The 14,612-nt window shown below is 41.1% G+C and overlaps 1 protein-coding gene across 1 annotated transcript in view; it reads left to right on the top strand.

Moving 5' to 3' along the window:
• LOC118724854 (cytochrome P450 4A11) overlaps nt 1-2,057 on the top strand; it is a 34,939-nt gene extending 32,882 nt beyond the window's left edge. The window contains exon 12 of the mRNA XM_045584571.1: nt 2,003-2,057. Within this exon, the coding sequence (XP_045440527.1) occupies nt 2,003-2,015 (13 nt within the window). The 3' untranslated portion in view covers nt 2,016-2,057. The remainder of the gene's footprint in view (nt 1-2,002) is intronic.
• Nucleotides 2,058-14,612: the final 12,555 nt, after the last annotated feature.

Genomic DNA, 14,612 nt, shown 5'->3' with positions numbered 1-14,612 from the left:
AGAGAATCAGGTGTCTGTGACCCAGACATTGACAAGGACACGAGTGCCACACAGATCCATCTTAGGAGGGAAGAAGACATACCTGTGAAATCATCCTCCATATTTGTTGACCTTGGCACTGGTTACTTGTGTTGTTTGCTTTAGAAATTTATTGCTCTTTATTATTATTTTTTATTTAGACCAATTCTCCTTATGGTATTTTCCAAAAACATATCCACATAGTTAAAGAAAGACACCATCAAAGTACTTTTGGTCATTAACATACCTACTTCCTATACCGCCAGCACTGGGCACAGCACATGACACAGATATGTATGGAATGAAATTAAAAAGAACTGAACCCACCCCAGCACAAGCAGGACAGGCAAAGACTCCAACATACTTTCCGCTTTTGAATCACTGACTCTCAAGGCAAGTTATTCATAACATTATGCTACAGTAGTAACTGCTACCAGTCATTGGATGTATACCATGGGCCAGATACAGAGTTGAACACACTACAAAGCCCCAAATATGGTTGTATAGGTAGGCCCTCTATTGCATCACAGTCTATGTAATACCAACTAAAGTTGTTCAGGGCACTACCTGCATAGTGATCATGACAGTCATGACGATTTAGTCCTAATAACAATCTAGCAAGGAAGGTACTCTCCTCACACCCATTTCACAGTAGGGGAAAAAGAAGCTTAGAGGTGGAGAAATTTACTCCTGTTATAGAGCCAGGATTGGACCCAGGCCAAACACAAAGCATGAGTTCTCTGCCATTGGTGCAAAGAGTGAGACAAAGGCATAATGAGTATCAGAGAAGCATCCTCATGAGCTCTCATTTGAGCCCCAAATCTATGCCATCACACCTACAGATAGAGAGTGGCCATCCACAAAGCTGACAGGCTTGCTGAGCTGGTGGCATACCTGGGGCACGGGAGGGTAAAGGTGAAGGCTCTCCTTGATGTACATGGTCCAACAGGTAATCTTGCCCAGATCATTCCTGGAGATAAGGAGCCACAGGGTCCTGTGGGGAAGGCAGCCTCCAGCCCCAACTGCCCCCCTCCACAACCATGACAACCCCGAGTCTCAGAGGAACACAAGTGCACCAAGTGGTCAGGCCACATTGGACATGGGTGGCCACTCAGACCAAGGGTTATGACTCCACATTTTTCTATCCCTCCCTCATCCTCACTGCTGGGAGGGGAAGACCAGGACCCTAGGGGTGTGTGTGCACCCAGTCATCAAAGACAATGTCACTCCTGTGCCTCTCAGAGGCCCACAGAAGCACCATAAGAGATAGATGTTTGGGTTCTGTTTGGATTCCCCTCTGGAGCTGGAATGAAAAAGAACAGAGGCTAATATTCATAGGTTGGATGAAGTAATAAATGCATTAACAATGACAATATATACATTTCTCTTTTCCCTTTTGCCAGTAAGAAGCTCAGGCCCAATTGTGAGGTCCACATAGAACTACTATGCAACAATTTATTAAAGAGCCACTAGGACCGAAACCGGTTTGGCTCAGTGGATAGAGCGTCGGCTTGTGGATTCAAGGGTCCCAGGTTCGATTCTGGTCAAGTGCATGTATCTTAGTTGAGGGCACATCCCCAGTGGGGGGTATGAAGGAGGCAGCTGATTGATGTTTCCCTCTCATCAATCCCTCTGTCTCTCTTTCCCTCCCCCTTCCTTTCTGTGGAAAATCAATAAAATAAAATAAAGAGCCACTATGTTCCCCCCCCACACTTTCCTAGTCCTTATTTTTTATTTGTGTTTTACTATTTTATTGAATAAATATCTTTGAATTGCTTCAAATTAAAATAAAGGAAAAATAAAAAAATGTCAACTCCCTGCCTCCAGGCTGTCTTCACGTTGTCACCCAACTTAAAATGCCTTGTTCTCTTTCCCTTTGTCAGTTTCACTCCTTTCTAGAAAGCCAACTTAAGCCCCACCCCTTCTGATTTCTCTGCCTGTACCATGGGGTCACTCATTCTTTGTTTTTTCTCTTGCTTTTTAGTTATGTCAGTTAGTCTCTCTAAAAACATCCAAGAACAGCAAATTGGATCCTATTTCTCTTCTTTCCACATACACTCTAGACAGCACCTAACATGTGGCTGGACACCCTGGAAGATTTCCAACATCCAATCAATAAAAATAAGTAAAGATGCCAAAACGGGTTTGGCTCAGTGGATAGAGTGTCGGTCTGCGAACTGAGGGTCCCGGGTTCATTTTCGGTCAATGGCATGTACATGGGTTGCAGGCACATCTCCAGTGGGGGGTGTGCAGGAGGCAGCTGGATGATGTTTCTTTCTCATCGATGTTTCTAGCTCTCTATCCATCTCCCTTCCTCTCTGTAAAAAAAAAAAAAAAAAAAAAAAAAAAAAAAAAAAAAAAAAAAAAAAAAAATCAATAAAATATATATTTAAAAAAAATAAGTAAGGAAGATTTCATCTCCAAAATCTTAGACCCTGAAATTGTGTGTGTGTCCTTTAAATGAATCTAAACTTTTCATCAGCTGAGCATTTTTTGCATCCCTGCCCAATGTCTAGCCCAAGAGGGGAGAAGATAGGGTGAGAGGAATGTGAGGTCAGAGATGTGAGAGGTTTCCAGAGAAAGTCTGCTGCAAAGAAAAGTCAGCATCAATGGTGTTGCTTTAATAAGTTCAACTTGAACTGGGAGACAGAATAATTCCAAGTTTCTGACTGATGGATTTTGGAAAACAGTATTTTCTCCTTCATCAGAAGAGCATCAGAAGGCAGTTGGGAAGGGATCAGCTCCTTGTCTTTCCCAACTTGTTCATCTTCAATTTGCATCTCTTTCTTTCCCAGCATTCCATGTTCTCTCCAGGAACCCAAAGGTGTAGTCATTCTACCATTAGAGTCAACATTCAAGAAATTGGCTTCCTGTTGACAACCTTTTCCATGTTACTCACACTGGAAAAAACTCAGTAGTTGGAGAAGGGGCTCAAGGGAGCATCCTCGCACTGTAGGTAACAGGGCAGCTGTGGCCGCCTCCACCTAGCCCTGAGTCATCTGAGGTGACATCAGACAGCACAGACACAGCCTGCAGCTGAGCAGGACACACTGGGCTGCCCCACAGACTCACTCACCACTGGAAGGAGTCCCTATCCCTGAGGACCTCACAGACCTCTCCCCTATAGTGCTGCTGGTGTTCTGGGATTAGGGCCATGCAGTAGAGAAACTAGGAGATGCCACTGGTGACAGTGTCACAGTTTTCACTGTCCCCCACTGACTGAACTCTGCCTCTTCTGGGCCTCTCTAGCACTCTTAGTCCCTTACCCAAGATCTGCTTTGTGTTATAATTGCTTGCATCTATGACAAAAAATATTAATAATATTGTAATTGGCAATCATTGAGCATTTACTAGTAATGTGTTTGCACACTCACTATTCCTGCTCTACAAATTCTTTCATTTAATCCTCAGAAAATTCTTCAGGCTAGACACTGCCATAATTCCCACTTTATAGATGAGGGAAGGAAGCTTAATCTCATGATGAATTAGAGTCCTGATTCTACTCTGGCTGTGAGTTTCCCACAAGTGACATCTCCATGTAACACAGGGCCTTGGAAATATTACATACTTGATAAAGTGCACATTGCACGAATAGAGTACATAAAGGAAATGAGGAAGAAGGAAGATAAAAAAGGAGGGGAGAGAGCACACCAAGCATCTGACTAATGTATTCACTGGCCAGAGTCAGCCAAGTGCCTGAGGAACTAGCCCAAAGTCTTGTTCAATGAGAGCAGGCAGTTTGACAAACAGTATTGCAGATTTTTATTTGTTTTTCCCAGCCAGCCCTAACTTGCCTGCTCTGGCTAATGTTCAGATTTGCTGCTTATTTCTGCATTCTATGTCTTGACATAGGAAATGAAGGGAACAAAAATTTATTGAATAGATCCTATATGTCAGGTATTATGTGAGTGAATGTATAGATTGCCTCATGTGAAATGGCTAGTTACCCCATTTTACAGATTAGAAAACTGAGGTGTAGAGATGTGAAGTGACTTGTCCATTGCTTATAGGTCAGTGTTCTCACTCAGGCGAGAGCCCCCACATTCTCTTTTGCACATTGAAGTCTGTTAGAGCTGCTATGTTCAGTGGCATACCTTGTGCACCTTACAGTCCTAGGGTGTGTCAGTCATGTTGAGGTCTGTGATAGTGCTGGCCCTGTTTTTCCTTCCTGTAAAGTCCCCTTTCATGGTTCTCACCCACCCAACTAATTTATATGTCTTCCAGGAATCACCCTTGAAGAAAGAGATTGAGTATCTGATAATATACCCCCCGAGATCCTCCCTGACTCAAACCACTTTTCTGAAGGGCCCTGGGGACTGGGCATGGCTACTTTGGTGTTCAGCTACCCATCTTTGGCCTTCTCTGGGGCTCTTCTCCCTTTCGCTGAAGAGTCCAATGTAATCTCCCCATAGATCTTCTTACTCATTGCCTCTGAACTTACCATGCCCATGGTAAGTGCAAAAAAGCCAGCCCTGGAAACAGGAGACAGAAATTACTTCTAGAGCATACATAACAGTAAAATAATTAGAAAGTATGAGGTGCTGCAGTAGGATCCAACAGATTCATCTTTTTAAGCTGCTATCCCCAACTCCCAGCCTTCATTATAGGCATTGTCCACAATTCATTATTTCATTCATGCATTTTTGCTAAGATAGTTACCTGTAAGGTGTTGGATTTACTGCCTTGAACAATGAACTCAGTCTCTGCTACAACTTCCTATTTTCCTCCCTGTCACTGTCTCCCACTCCTCAAGTGGCTCTCCCAGTCTCTGGAGCCAAGTTTTAATTGGCAGGTTAAGGGTTAAGGGTGATGACTTCATCTGAACCAAGAGCTGGTGCCTCAGATGTTCCATTTTGTACCACACCTGTTTCAGCTCCCTCTTCCCTAGACCTTCCCACCTCTTGCCTACCTCCACCTCTCCTCAGCTAGAATTTATTTGTCAGTGTCTCAGAATCATATAGTTTATGTAATCAATGCTGAGGGCATTGGCAAACAACTTGTTAAAATATTGAGGAACCAGTTAAATTTACATAGCAGCTTTCATGCAGAGGTCCAAGAACACGTGGTTCCATCATTTTCTTCCTCAATAGCCTGGAGGTAAGAGAATGGAAATGTTCCTCAGGAAGGAGGCATAGAGCCAGTCTCACTCTCACTGCTGCCTCCTGTATACCAGCCAATGCTGGCAATGCCAGGAAAGAAAGAAGGACCAAGGGTAAGCTTTTCCTTAGGACAGTTCACAGTCTGGTGGAGGCGACAGATAGGTAAGCCAAGAGATACAGTACAATCAATGAATGCTGTAACTTGAAGAATCCATATGGATTCTCTAGTACTCATTCTTTCTTCTGATTAAGGTAATTAAATACAAAAAAGAAAAGCAGCTTGCCCTAAGCCTCTTCTCTCCACATTGAAAATCCACGGTCTTTTCTCCTTTCCTCCTTTCTACCTGTGAGCCACACCAGATGTGTTGACCTCTCCAGTTCCTTTGGATGACACAACAGGTGAACCAAGGAAACCTCTAAATGTGTCTAATTGTGTTGCTCTGTCATCTTGAGTAGTTCCCATATTTTCAAAACTGGATAGAGAAGTGTGAGCATTCAGAGGAGGAAAAGAAGCAAGGAGAGAAGTATGAGAGAAACCAGGGCAACCAAATGTTGTGAAATACAAGCAGACACCAAGACATTTGAAATCAGAGGTGAATGTTGCATGCCCTTGGCACAAGTTTGAAATATGTTCATTGGAATCAGTGTCATGGAAATCAATTATAAGCAGGAAGAGCTGTTGAAATGACAGAGAAGCCAAAATAAAGTTGCTTGCGGGGTGAATGTGATGGCAATTGACTGAGACTGTGGAGAAAGTATTAACAACTGAAAAGTTTGGCTATGAAAAAGAAGAGACTTAGGATGGTACCTAATTGGGGATTTGATAGTGGACAAAAGTTAAGGCTGTTTTTCTCTTCCCCTTCCATTTATTGCAGATTGAGGGAGGTTGGAATTGGTGGCCTTGAAGTAGAATGAAGAAGGAAAGGTTGGGACAGATGGAGAGTTTCACATTTTATCGTATTTCATACCACAACAGAGACTAGCCCAAAATGTAAACCTCACTCACAATCTTCCTTTTATAGACAGTTTTGAATTATATTAACTCGATTTTACAACTTCAAGAACTTTCTCTTTTTAATATAAATGTACCCACTCAAAATACTTGAATTTAGGAGCACATTGAAGTCATCTGATCAAGAATATACTTTGTTGATGGAGGGTAAGTGAATCTGGAGGCTTTGGCTAGCAATAAATGACAAAGTTTAATTCAAGGTTAGTAAAGATTTGCAAACTAGACTTGCAAGTAGGCAATATCCAGAATGTTGTGAAGAAGAAAAGCTGAGAGTTCTTTTTCAAAAATTATCTTATTTTATTTTTTTTAAATAAATCTTCATTGCTTAGATTACTTCAATTGTTTCTCCTTTCCCCCCCATAGATCCCTTCTACCCGGTTTCCGCCACCCCCCCTCAGCCCTTACCTCCTTTTCCCCCTCCCCCCCATTGACTTAATCCATAGGTATAAAATTTTAATCCAGTCTCTTCCTGCACCCCCCCACACCCCTTTCCCCATGATAATTATCAATCCACTCCCTTTCTTTGCCCCTGATTCTATTATATTCACCAGTTTATTCTGTTCCTTGGATTTTTAATTCACTTGATTTTTAGATTCACTTGTTGATATATATGTATTTGTTGATCATAATTTTTATCTTTTTTCTTCTTCTTCCTCTTCTTAAAGAATACCTTTCAGCATTTCATATAATACTGGTTTGGTGGTGATGAACTCCTTTAAGTTGAGAGTTCTTATAGTAAAAAGTACATTTTGGGGAGGAATCAGTCCTGCATTCTTAGCTTCTGGATTGGTCTGAGATGATAATCTTTCAGATGCATTGTTCTGGATAACGGGTCTCAGGAATTCTGGAGATATGAACATTCTTTTCTTAATTGTTCAGAGGGTAATCTGCCCTAGCTGATTTGGCTCAGTTGACAGAACATTGGCCCCCTCACTGAAGGGTCTCAGGTTCAATTGTGGTCCAGGGCACACACCTAGGTCAGGCTTGATTTCCAGCCCTGGTCAGGGCAAGTGTGGGAGATAATCAATTGATGTGCCTTTTTCACATAGATGTTTCTCTCTCTGTATCTCCCCCATCCCTTCCTTGCTCTCTAAAAATCAATGGGAAAAATATTCTCTGGTGAGGATTAACAAACAAACAAACAAACAAACAAATAAACAAAAAATCCCCCCCAGAACCCACAAAGGATAATCAGAGGTTATTTATACGATATATAAAGAGTTATAGGTGGATAGATATAGATATATAGATATAAAGGTGTAGATATATAGATTTTAAAAGTTCCCAGGCAAGCTAAAGCAAGAGTAGAATCATTTCCTCGTGCCTTAACCTACTTGATTTTAGCAATTTAATAGCTTGACTATAGTGACTTCATTTTATTCCTTCACTCTTTTCTTCAATTTGTATAATATTAAGTTAAATAAATTCTCAATAGTTAGTTAAACAAATGCCTTTAGTAATCCCTGTCATTTTCTTGAATTGGGTGCAATTCAAAAATTAATTTTATCTGAGCATCAGTAAGAAACATAACTATTGGGCATAACAGGCTGTACTAGGCTGAAATTATGATACCATTAAAATATTGAATCTTACATATACATCTCTATTCTCTCAGGTAGGCCTCTATTATAGATAATAAAATTGAAGCCAAATAACTTGATCTAGATCTGTCCTTTGAATCACATGGAACCTCCAAGGTATCATAAGATCCATCTCCTACCAGGTCATCTCATTACACAGACACACATAGTGAGTCATAAATTTACCAAAATATTATAATATTAATCTATATTCATTATTAGGTAAACATTAACAATTTAAAATAAAGAATGAAAATATGCCTAATTATACATTTTGCAGTGTTAAATATTGACAAATTCATATAATATATTTCTATTTAGCTTTCAACATGACCAATATACTTATTTCCTTAAATTATTTAAACTCCTGAAGCTTAGAGGATATCTTGGCTGCAGAGGTCTCCACTCAGGGGCAAGGAGTTCCAGCTCCCTACTAGACTCCCAGAACAGGATTCCAGAAGCTTTCTTAACTTTTGACTATGATCACTGCTTAGAATTGTGGCTGAGTGAACCAGAGGCCACTGGAGTCCCAGGCATTCCTTTGAGAAGGCCTACACACTTATTTACTGGGACTCACTGTCTCTGAGCTCCAAATGTGATGCTGCAGTTTGGGAATGGCTCCAGGGACACATGGGGAAGAACTGAACTCTCTGACTTCAAGGAGGCCGTTGTTCTTATTTTCCCTCCACCCTCCTCAAACAGTTGGCAGAGACAAGAGCCATACATAAACTCTCCATCCCCTGGGCTAACACTGTTCACCTTGCCTTGGTGATTCCATGACACCATGCCCTAACCTAACTTGCAGGCCCACCAATACCATTTCCATATAAACAGCTGGTCTTGGCTCATTCTGTGGACCTTCCTGAAAGCTCTCAAAGGTTCACAGACCCTAAACAAGTAGCATCTTGCCTCAGAATACCCTGTGCTTGTTGCTAATTGTTCCCAATACTCACACTAGAGCCAGCAGTTCTAGGTTTATAATCAAATAAGTGATTTTGAAGAAAGAAAGCAGAAAACACACAATCCAAACAGCAAAAAGAAAAAGAATCACAAAAAATGAGGATAGTTTAAGGAGTCTCTGGGACAATCTCAAGCTTAGCAACATGGGCATCACTGAGGTGCCAGAAAAAGAAGAGGGAAAGCAAGGTATTGGATACCTATTTGATTTTTTATTGTTGTTATTGTTAATCCTCATGTGAGGATATTTTTTACATTGATTTTTAGAGTGGATGGGAAAGAGGCAGGGAAGGAAGCAGGGAGGGAGAGAGAGGAATAAATGTGAAAGAGATACATCAATTGGTTGCCTCCAGTGTGCATCACGACCAGGTTTGGGGATCAAACCTGCAACCAAGATATGGGCCCTTGACTGAGCATTGAACTTGCAAACAGTGGGTAGGCTGTCACTTTATCCACTAAGCAACCCCTACCTGGCCTGGGCTGGAAACCTATTTGAAAACATGACAAAAATTTTCCATGACCAAAGCAGTGAAGAGATTACAAAGTACAAATTGGCAGTTACAGAATAGTCATGGGACATACACATACAAATTCAAGAAGTAGAGAGAGTCCCAAACAAAATGAACCCACAGGGGCCCAAACCAAGACACATCATAATTAAAATGCCAAACATTAAAGATAAAGAGAGAATCTTAAAAATATCAAGAGAAAGGCAGTTAGTTACCTATAAGGGAACTCGCATAAGACTGTCAGCTAATTTCTCAACAGAAACTTTGCAGGCTAGAAAGAATTGGCACAAAATAGTCAAAGTAATGAAATGCAATGATGTACAACCAAGACCACCCAGCAAAGTTATCATTTAGAATCAAAGGACAGATAAAAAGTTTCCCAGATAAGAAAAATTTAGAGTTGATCACCACAAAACTAGAATTTTACAAGAAATATTAAAAGGCCTTCTTTAAGAAAAAGGAAAAACAAATTTAAAATATGAATAATGAAATGGCAATAAATACATATCTATCAACTATTTCTTTAAATAAAAAGTGGATGAAATGCTCCAATCAAAACACATACTGATTTTATTCAGAGAATTCATTTTATTGGTGATAGTTCTGGTGGGTCCCTTAGTTTGTGTTTGTTTTTTTTTTCCTACCTCAAATTTATTTTAAAAATAGACTTTATCCACTTGAAATAACTGGGTTGGAGGAAGACATGCAGCCCAGCCAGTATGACTTAGTAAAGGGATAACAAACAAGATATTTCCATAGGCTCTACAAGAGGCTCCAGATGGAAAGACATACCCAGACTGAAAGTAAAGGGAAGGAAAAATTTATTTTCTGACAATGGAAATGAAAACAAAGTTGGGATAGCAATAGTTATATCAGACAAAAGAGATTTTATTTATTTATTTTTTTATTGATTTTGTACAGAGAGGAAGGGAGAGAGATAGAGAGTTAGAAACATTGATGAGAGAGAGTCATTGATCAGCTGCCTCTTGCACACCCCCTTCTGGGGATATGCCCGCGGTACATGCCCAAGGTACATGCCATTGACCGGAATCGAACCCGGGAGCCTTCAGTCCCCAAGCCAATGCTCTATCCATTGAGCCAAACCGGTCTTGGCTAGACAAAAGAGATTTTATTACAAAGGCTATAACAGCAGACAAAGAAGGACCCAGCAACTCCACTTCTGAGTATTTATCCGAAGTAATTCAAAACACTAAATCAAAAAGACATATACAATAAGGACATAGACATAATACCTTAATCAACAAAGAAAAACATTGGTAGTTACAGAATAGTCATAGAAATGTAAAGTCCAGCTCAGGGAATATAATCAATAATACTGCAATAATTATGTATGATGTTAGATGGAGACAGGATTTTTCTAGATTAGGGGTGTCGAACTCAATCAGAGAAGGGGCCAAAATCTAAAATCCAGCCTAAATCGCGGGCCGAATGGTTTACTGAACAGTCATAAACTGTCATTGTGATGGAAACGCAGCGGAGTGCAGTGATGACAGCGCGGTGCGGGCCACATTGCAAGGCCTGGCGGGCCTTGTGTTTGACACATGTGTTCTAGATGATCACTTAGTAAGTTATATAATATCTAATTACTGGGTTGCACCTGAAACTAATATAACATTATATGCCACTGTAATTGAAAAATAAAAATTATTTAAATTTTTTTTTATAAAAGACATATACATCCATATATTAATTGCAGCTTTATTTACAATAGCCAAGATATGGAACCAGCCTAATGTCCATACAGATGAATTGATAAAGAAGAAGTGGTGCCTATATACATGGACTGATTTAGCCATAAAGAAGAATGAAATATTGTCATCTGCAACAACATGGATAGACCCAGAGATTTTGTGCTGAGAGAAAAACAAATGCCACATGATTTCACTTTATTGTGAGAAGGATGTTTGACTGCCCGTTTAGGCCTGATCCCAGTATAATCGGGCCTAAATGGGCTGTCGGGCATCTCTCAAAGGGTCCCAGATTGGAGGGAGTGCAGGCTGGGCTGAGGGACACACTCCTCTCTCCATGCACTAATTTTGTGCACTGGGCCTCTACTTTCATATAATACTGGTTTGGTGGTGATGAAATCCTTTAGCTTTTTCTTATTTGTGAAGCTCTTTTTCTGACCTTCAATTCTAAATGATAGCTTTGCTGGGTAGAGTAATCTTTATTCTAGATTCTTGCCATTCACTTTGTGTATTTCTTGCCACTCCCTTCTGGACTGCATAGTTTCTGTTTAAAAATCAAGCTGACAGTCATATAGGTACTCCCTTGTAGGTAGCTAACTGCTTTTCTCTTGCTGCTTTTAAAATACTCTTTGTCTTTTGCCCTTGGAATTTTAATTGTGATGTGTCTTGGTGTGGTCCTCTTTGGATCCTCTTGTGTGGGATTCTCTGTGGTTTCTGGATTTGTAAGTCTATTTCTTTCTCCATGTAGAGGGAGCATTCTGTCATTATTTATTACACCTATAAATAGCAGGGTGAGAGGTTGGGAGGAAGCCTTGGAGTCATGAGGGAACCAGATGGATGGGAGTTATGGGGTGGGAAAAGAGGAACATCTGCAATAATCTGAATAATAAAGATTTTTTAAAAATTAAAAAAAAATAAATAAAATGAAGGCAGAAGGTCAAAAGAGGGAGCTCTATGCAGTACTTGTACCAAGGACACAACAGGAAGAACTCAGTTTATAATGGCTCTCTCAACTTCCTTTTCTCTTCCATAACAGACTTTCCTTTCCTAGTTAGTTAAAAGTTGCACATGGCTAACCATTAGACTGCATATCCAAACTTGTGATTCTTCCTTATTTCTGAATAAACCCATTTTGCTGGAGAAATATCTGGCTTTCTGCTTGTTAAAATCAATAGTATTGTTTCATATCAGTGCCAGCCCTTTCTGGCCAGAATTTTCTCAGAACTGGTTGGAGGATCTGCCAAGGAGGAGGATGTAGAGAAGGAGAGAGTGGAGATCAGATGACTAACCAGTCTGAAATGGACTGAGTTGAAAGTAAAAAAAATTCAATGTCTGAAGTAGGGGCTAAGTTACATAAGTCAGAGAGACCCACAAGAGGAGATACAATATCTGGGCCCAATTGAGGAAGTTATGATCAAGGTGTAGATCAAGACCCAGAGCAGACCATTAGGGTGTAATGAAAAGGAAAGACCCAAATCTCCAAGATTCCAGGGTGGAACAAATACCCCACTCCCTATCTCAAGAGCCTGTCATTAGCCCATATTTTAAAATTCAGGTTGGGAGCCCCTAAGTCAATTCTCTTTTTGAGGGGCTCAGAAAGCATTTTTTCTCCCCCACACCCATCATAATATGGCTGCTTCCTATATGTACTTTGTATTTTTGAAAGAAACTTAGGCTCTTCCCAGGGTTTGACTCAGGCTTTTTAATGAGCCTAGTGGTGCCCCATGTGGTTAACTGGCATTATGTACACTGAGGGGTTACTGGTGACTTTTCTGAAGTGTGGACAGGTCCTTTCTCTTCTGTTCTAACAAATTCCTGACTCAACCTTTGAAAACTATTTTAAATCTGATTCCTCCTGTAAAGTCAGCTTGCTGCCAGGGTTATAGGTCAGACCTTCCAGCTAATCACTTTGACAGCAAAATACCTTTCACTCAGTAGCCCGTGGAATAATGTCAATACCTTGCTTCAGAACCAACATGGGTGTTAAGTAGGCACTGCCTATGTAATGTCCTCTTGCTCATTATGGAACGCATGGCTCGTCAGACATTACCACCCTTCCTTTGCTTTCATCTTTGTCTTTCACTGCTCACCTGTCATTTTACTCTGCATCTACACTGAACTTCTCACCATTTCCTAAAACACCTTTACCTTTGCTTTTCCTTCCTTCCTTAGACCAAGCCTTGGCAAGAGATCAAGAATCCAGATCAGAACCAGTTTCATGAGAAACAGCTGCAAATCACTCTAAGCACTGGACCTAAAGAGAAAGGTTCTATTGATTTTATTTCCCTTGGTTGCATGTCCAAAAGGACCAGGAGCTACAACAGCTTCAGAAAAGGTTAGAGATATTTCCCTGTGCCTGTCCTCACTGGCTATGGGGAGCAAACTCAAATTCAGCCCTAACTACATGAAGGTGATCCTGGGAAGATGGGAATCATCTCTTTTTCTCTTGGGTACATGCCCTTGGATTGTAAAATTCAAGAGATGACTTAGCTCTGCCACCATTACCTAAACCTTCTACCAACCACATTCCTAGCCCACAAATCAGCCTACAGCTAAAAATAGTGTAATATGCAAATATACTGAATGGCAGAATAACCAATCAAATTGTAATATGCTAATGATATGCAAAAGCTGCCCAACCACTCTCTATGATGTGCACTGACCACCAGGGGCAGATGCTCTGCCCGGTAGGTTAGCTTGCTGTGGGGTCTGGCAGATAGAGACTGAGTGACATTGGCCAACATGCCCTGGAGCACTGCCCCAATCCCTCCTCAGCCTACTCTTGCTGGGGTGGGGTCCCTTAGCCTCTTGCAATCTGGGATCCCTAGGGGTATGTTGGAGAACCAGTTTCAGCTCGATCCCACAGGCTGACTCCCCTTGGGGGGAGGGCAGACACAAGGACTTGTGGCTCACCAGATTGGGACTGATTGATGAAAGCTTGGGGCAGCAACAGTGAATCCAGGATGAGCATGAGTGGCAGGTAGGAGCTGCAGGTGTCATTGGACTGTGGGTTTCACCTGATCCCTGCAGGCCACTACAATAGCTTCATGAATATGTGCATTGGGCCTCTATCATTTACATAAACTCAATGCTTAAAAAACTATGTGGGGCCCAATTTCTTTTTTCTTTTCTTTCTAACTTCCTTCCTTTGCTCCATTCTTTATCCCTCCCTCCTCTCTCTCCCCTCTCTCTCCCTGCTTCTTTCCTTGCTCCTCTCTATCTTTGTATCCCCATCCCCTCTTTTACTCTCTCTCTCTCTCTCTCTCTCTCTCTCTCTCTCTCTCTCTCTCTCTCTCTCTCTCTCTCTCCCATATTGAGACAATCCATTATATAAGTTTAACCAGATCTGAAAAATAATTTTCTACCCACCATGAGTTGGATTTGGCACAATTAACTTTTGCCTATCCTAGTCATGAGATAACTAAAACCCCACAAATAATAGGCAGACCACAGACTGCTGTGATTTCTCTGGCACTGAGGGCAGAGCCTATATTTCTGTCAGATTCACAATCCTAGTCATGTGGGTGTTCTGCAGCTGGGACACTGAATCCACCTTTCTGACTCACAGTGACTCTTAGGATATGTACACTTGGGATAGCGGGCACTGAATAGGAGGCCACTTGAGGCAAACTTCCACTGATAATGATCAGGAAAAGATGCAGCCCAAGTTCTGAACCACAGCTGCCATTAAGGGGCTGTCTGCCTTGTTTGATCCCCTCCAACTTTCC

The sequence above is a fragment of the Pipistrellus kuhlii genome, unplaced genomic scaffold (assembly GCF_014108245.1).
Source record: "Pipistrellus kuhlii isolate mPipKuh1 unplaced genomic scaffold, mPipKuh1.p scaffold_m20_p_2, whole genome shotgun sequence".
Taxonomy (NCBI): Eukaryota; Metazoa; Chordata; class Mammalia; order Chiroptera; family Vespertilionidae; genus Pipistrellus; species Pipistrellus kuhlii.
The sequence above is the reverse complement of the archived record's forward strand: the minus strand, read 5'-3'. Positions and strand labels throughout refer to the sequence as shown.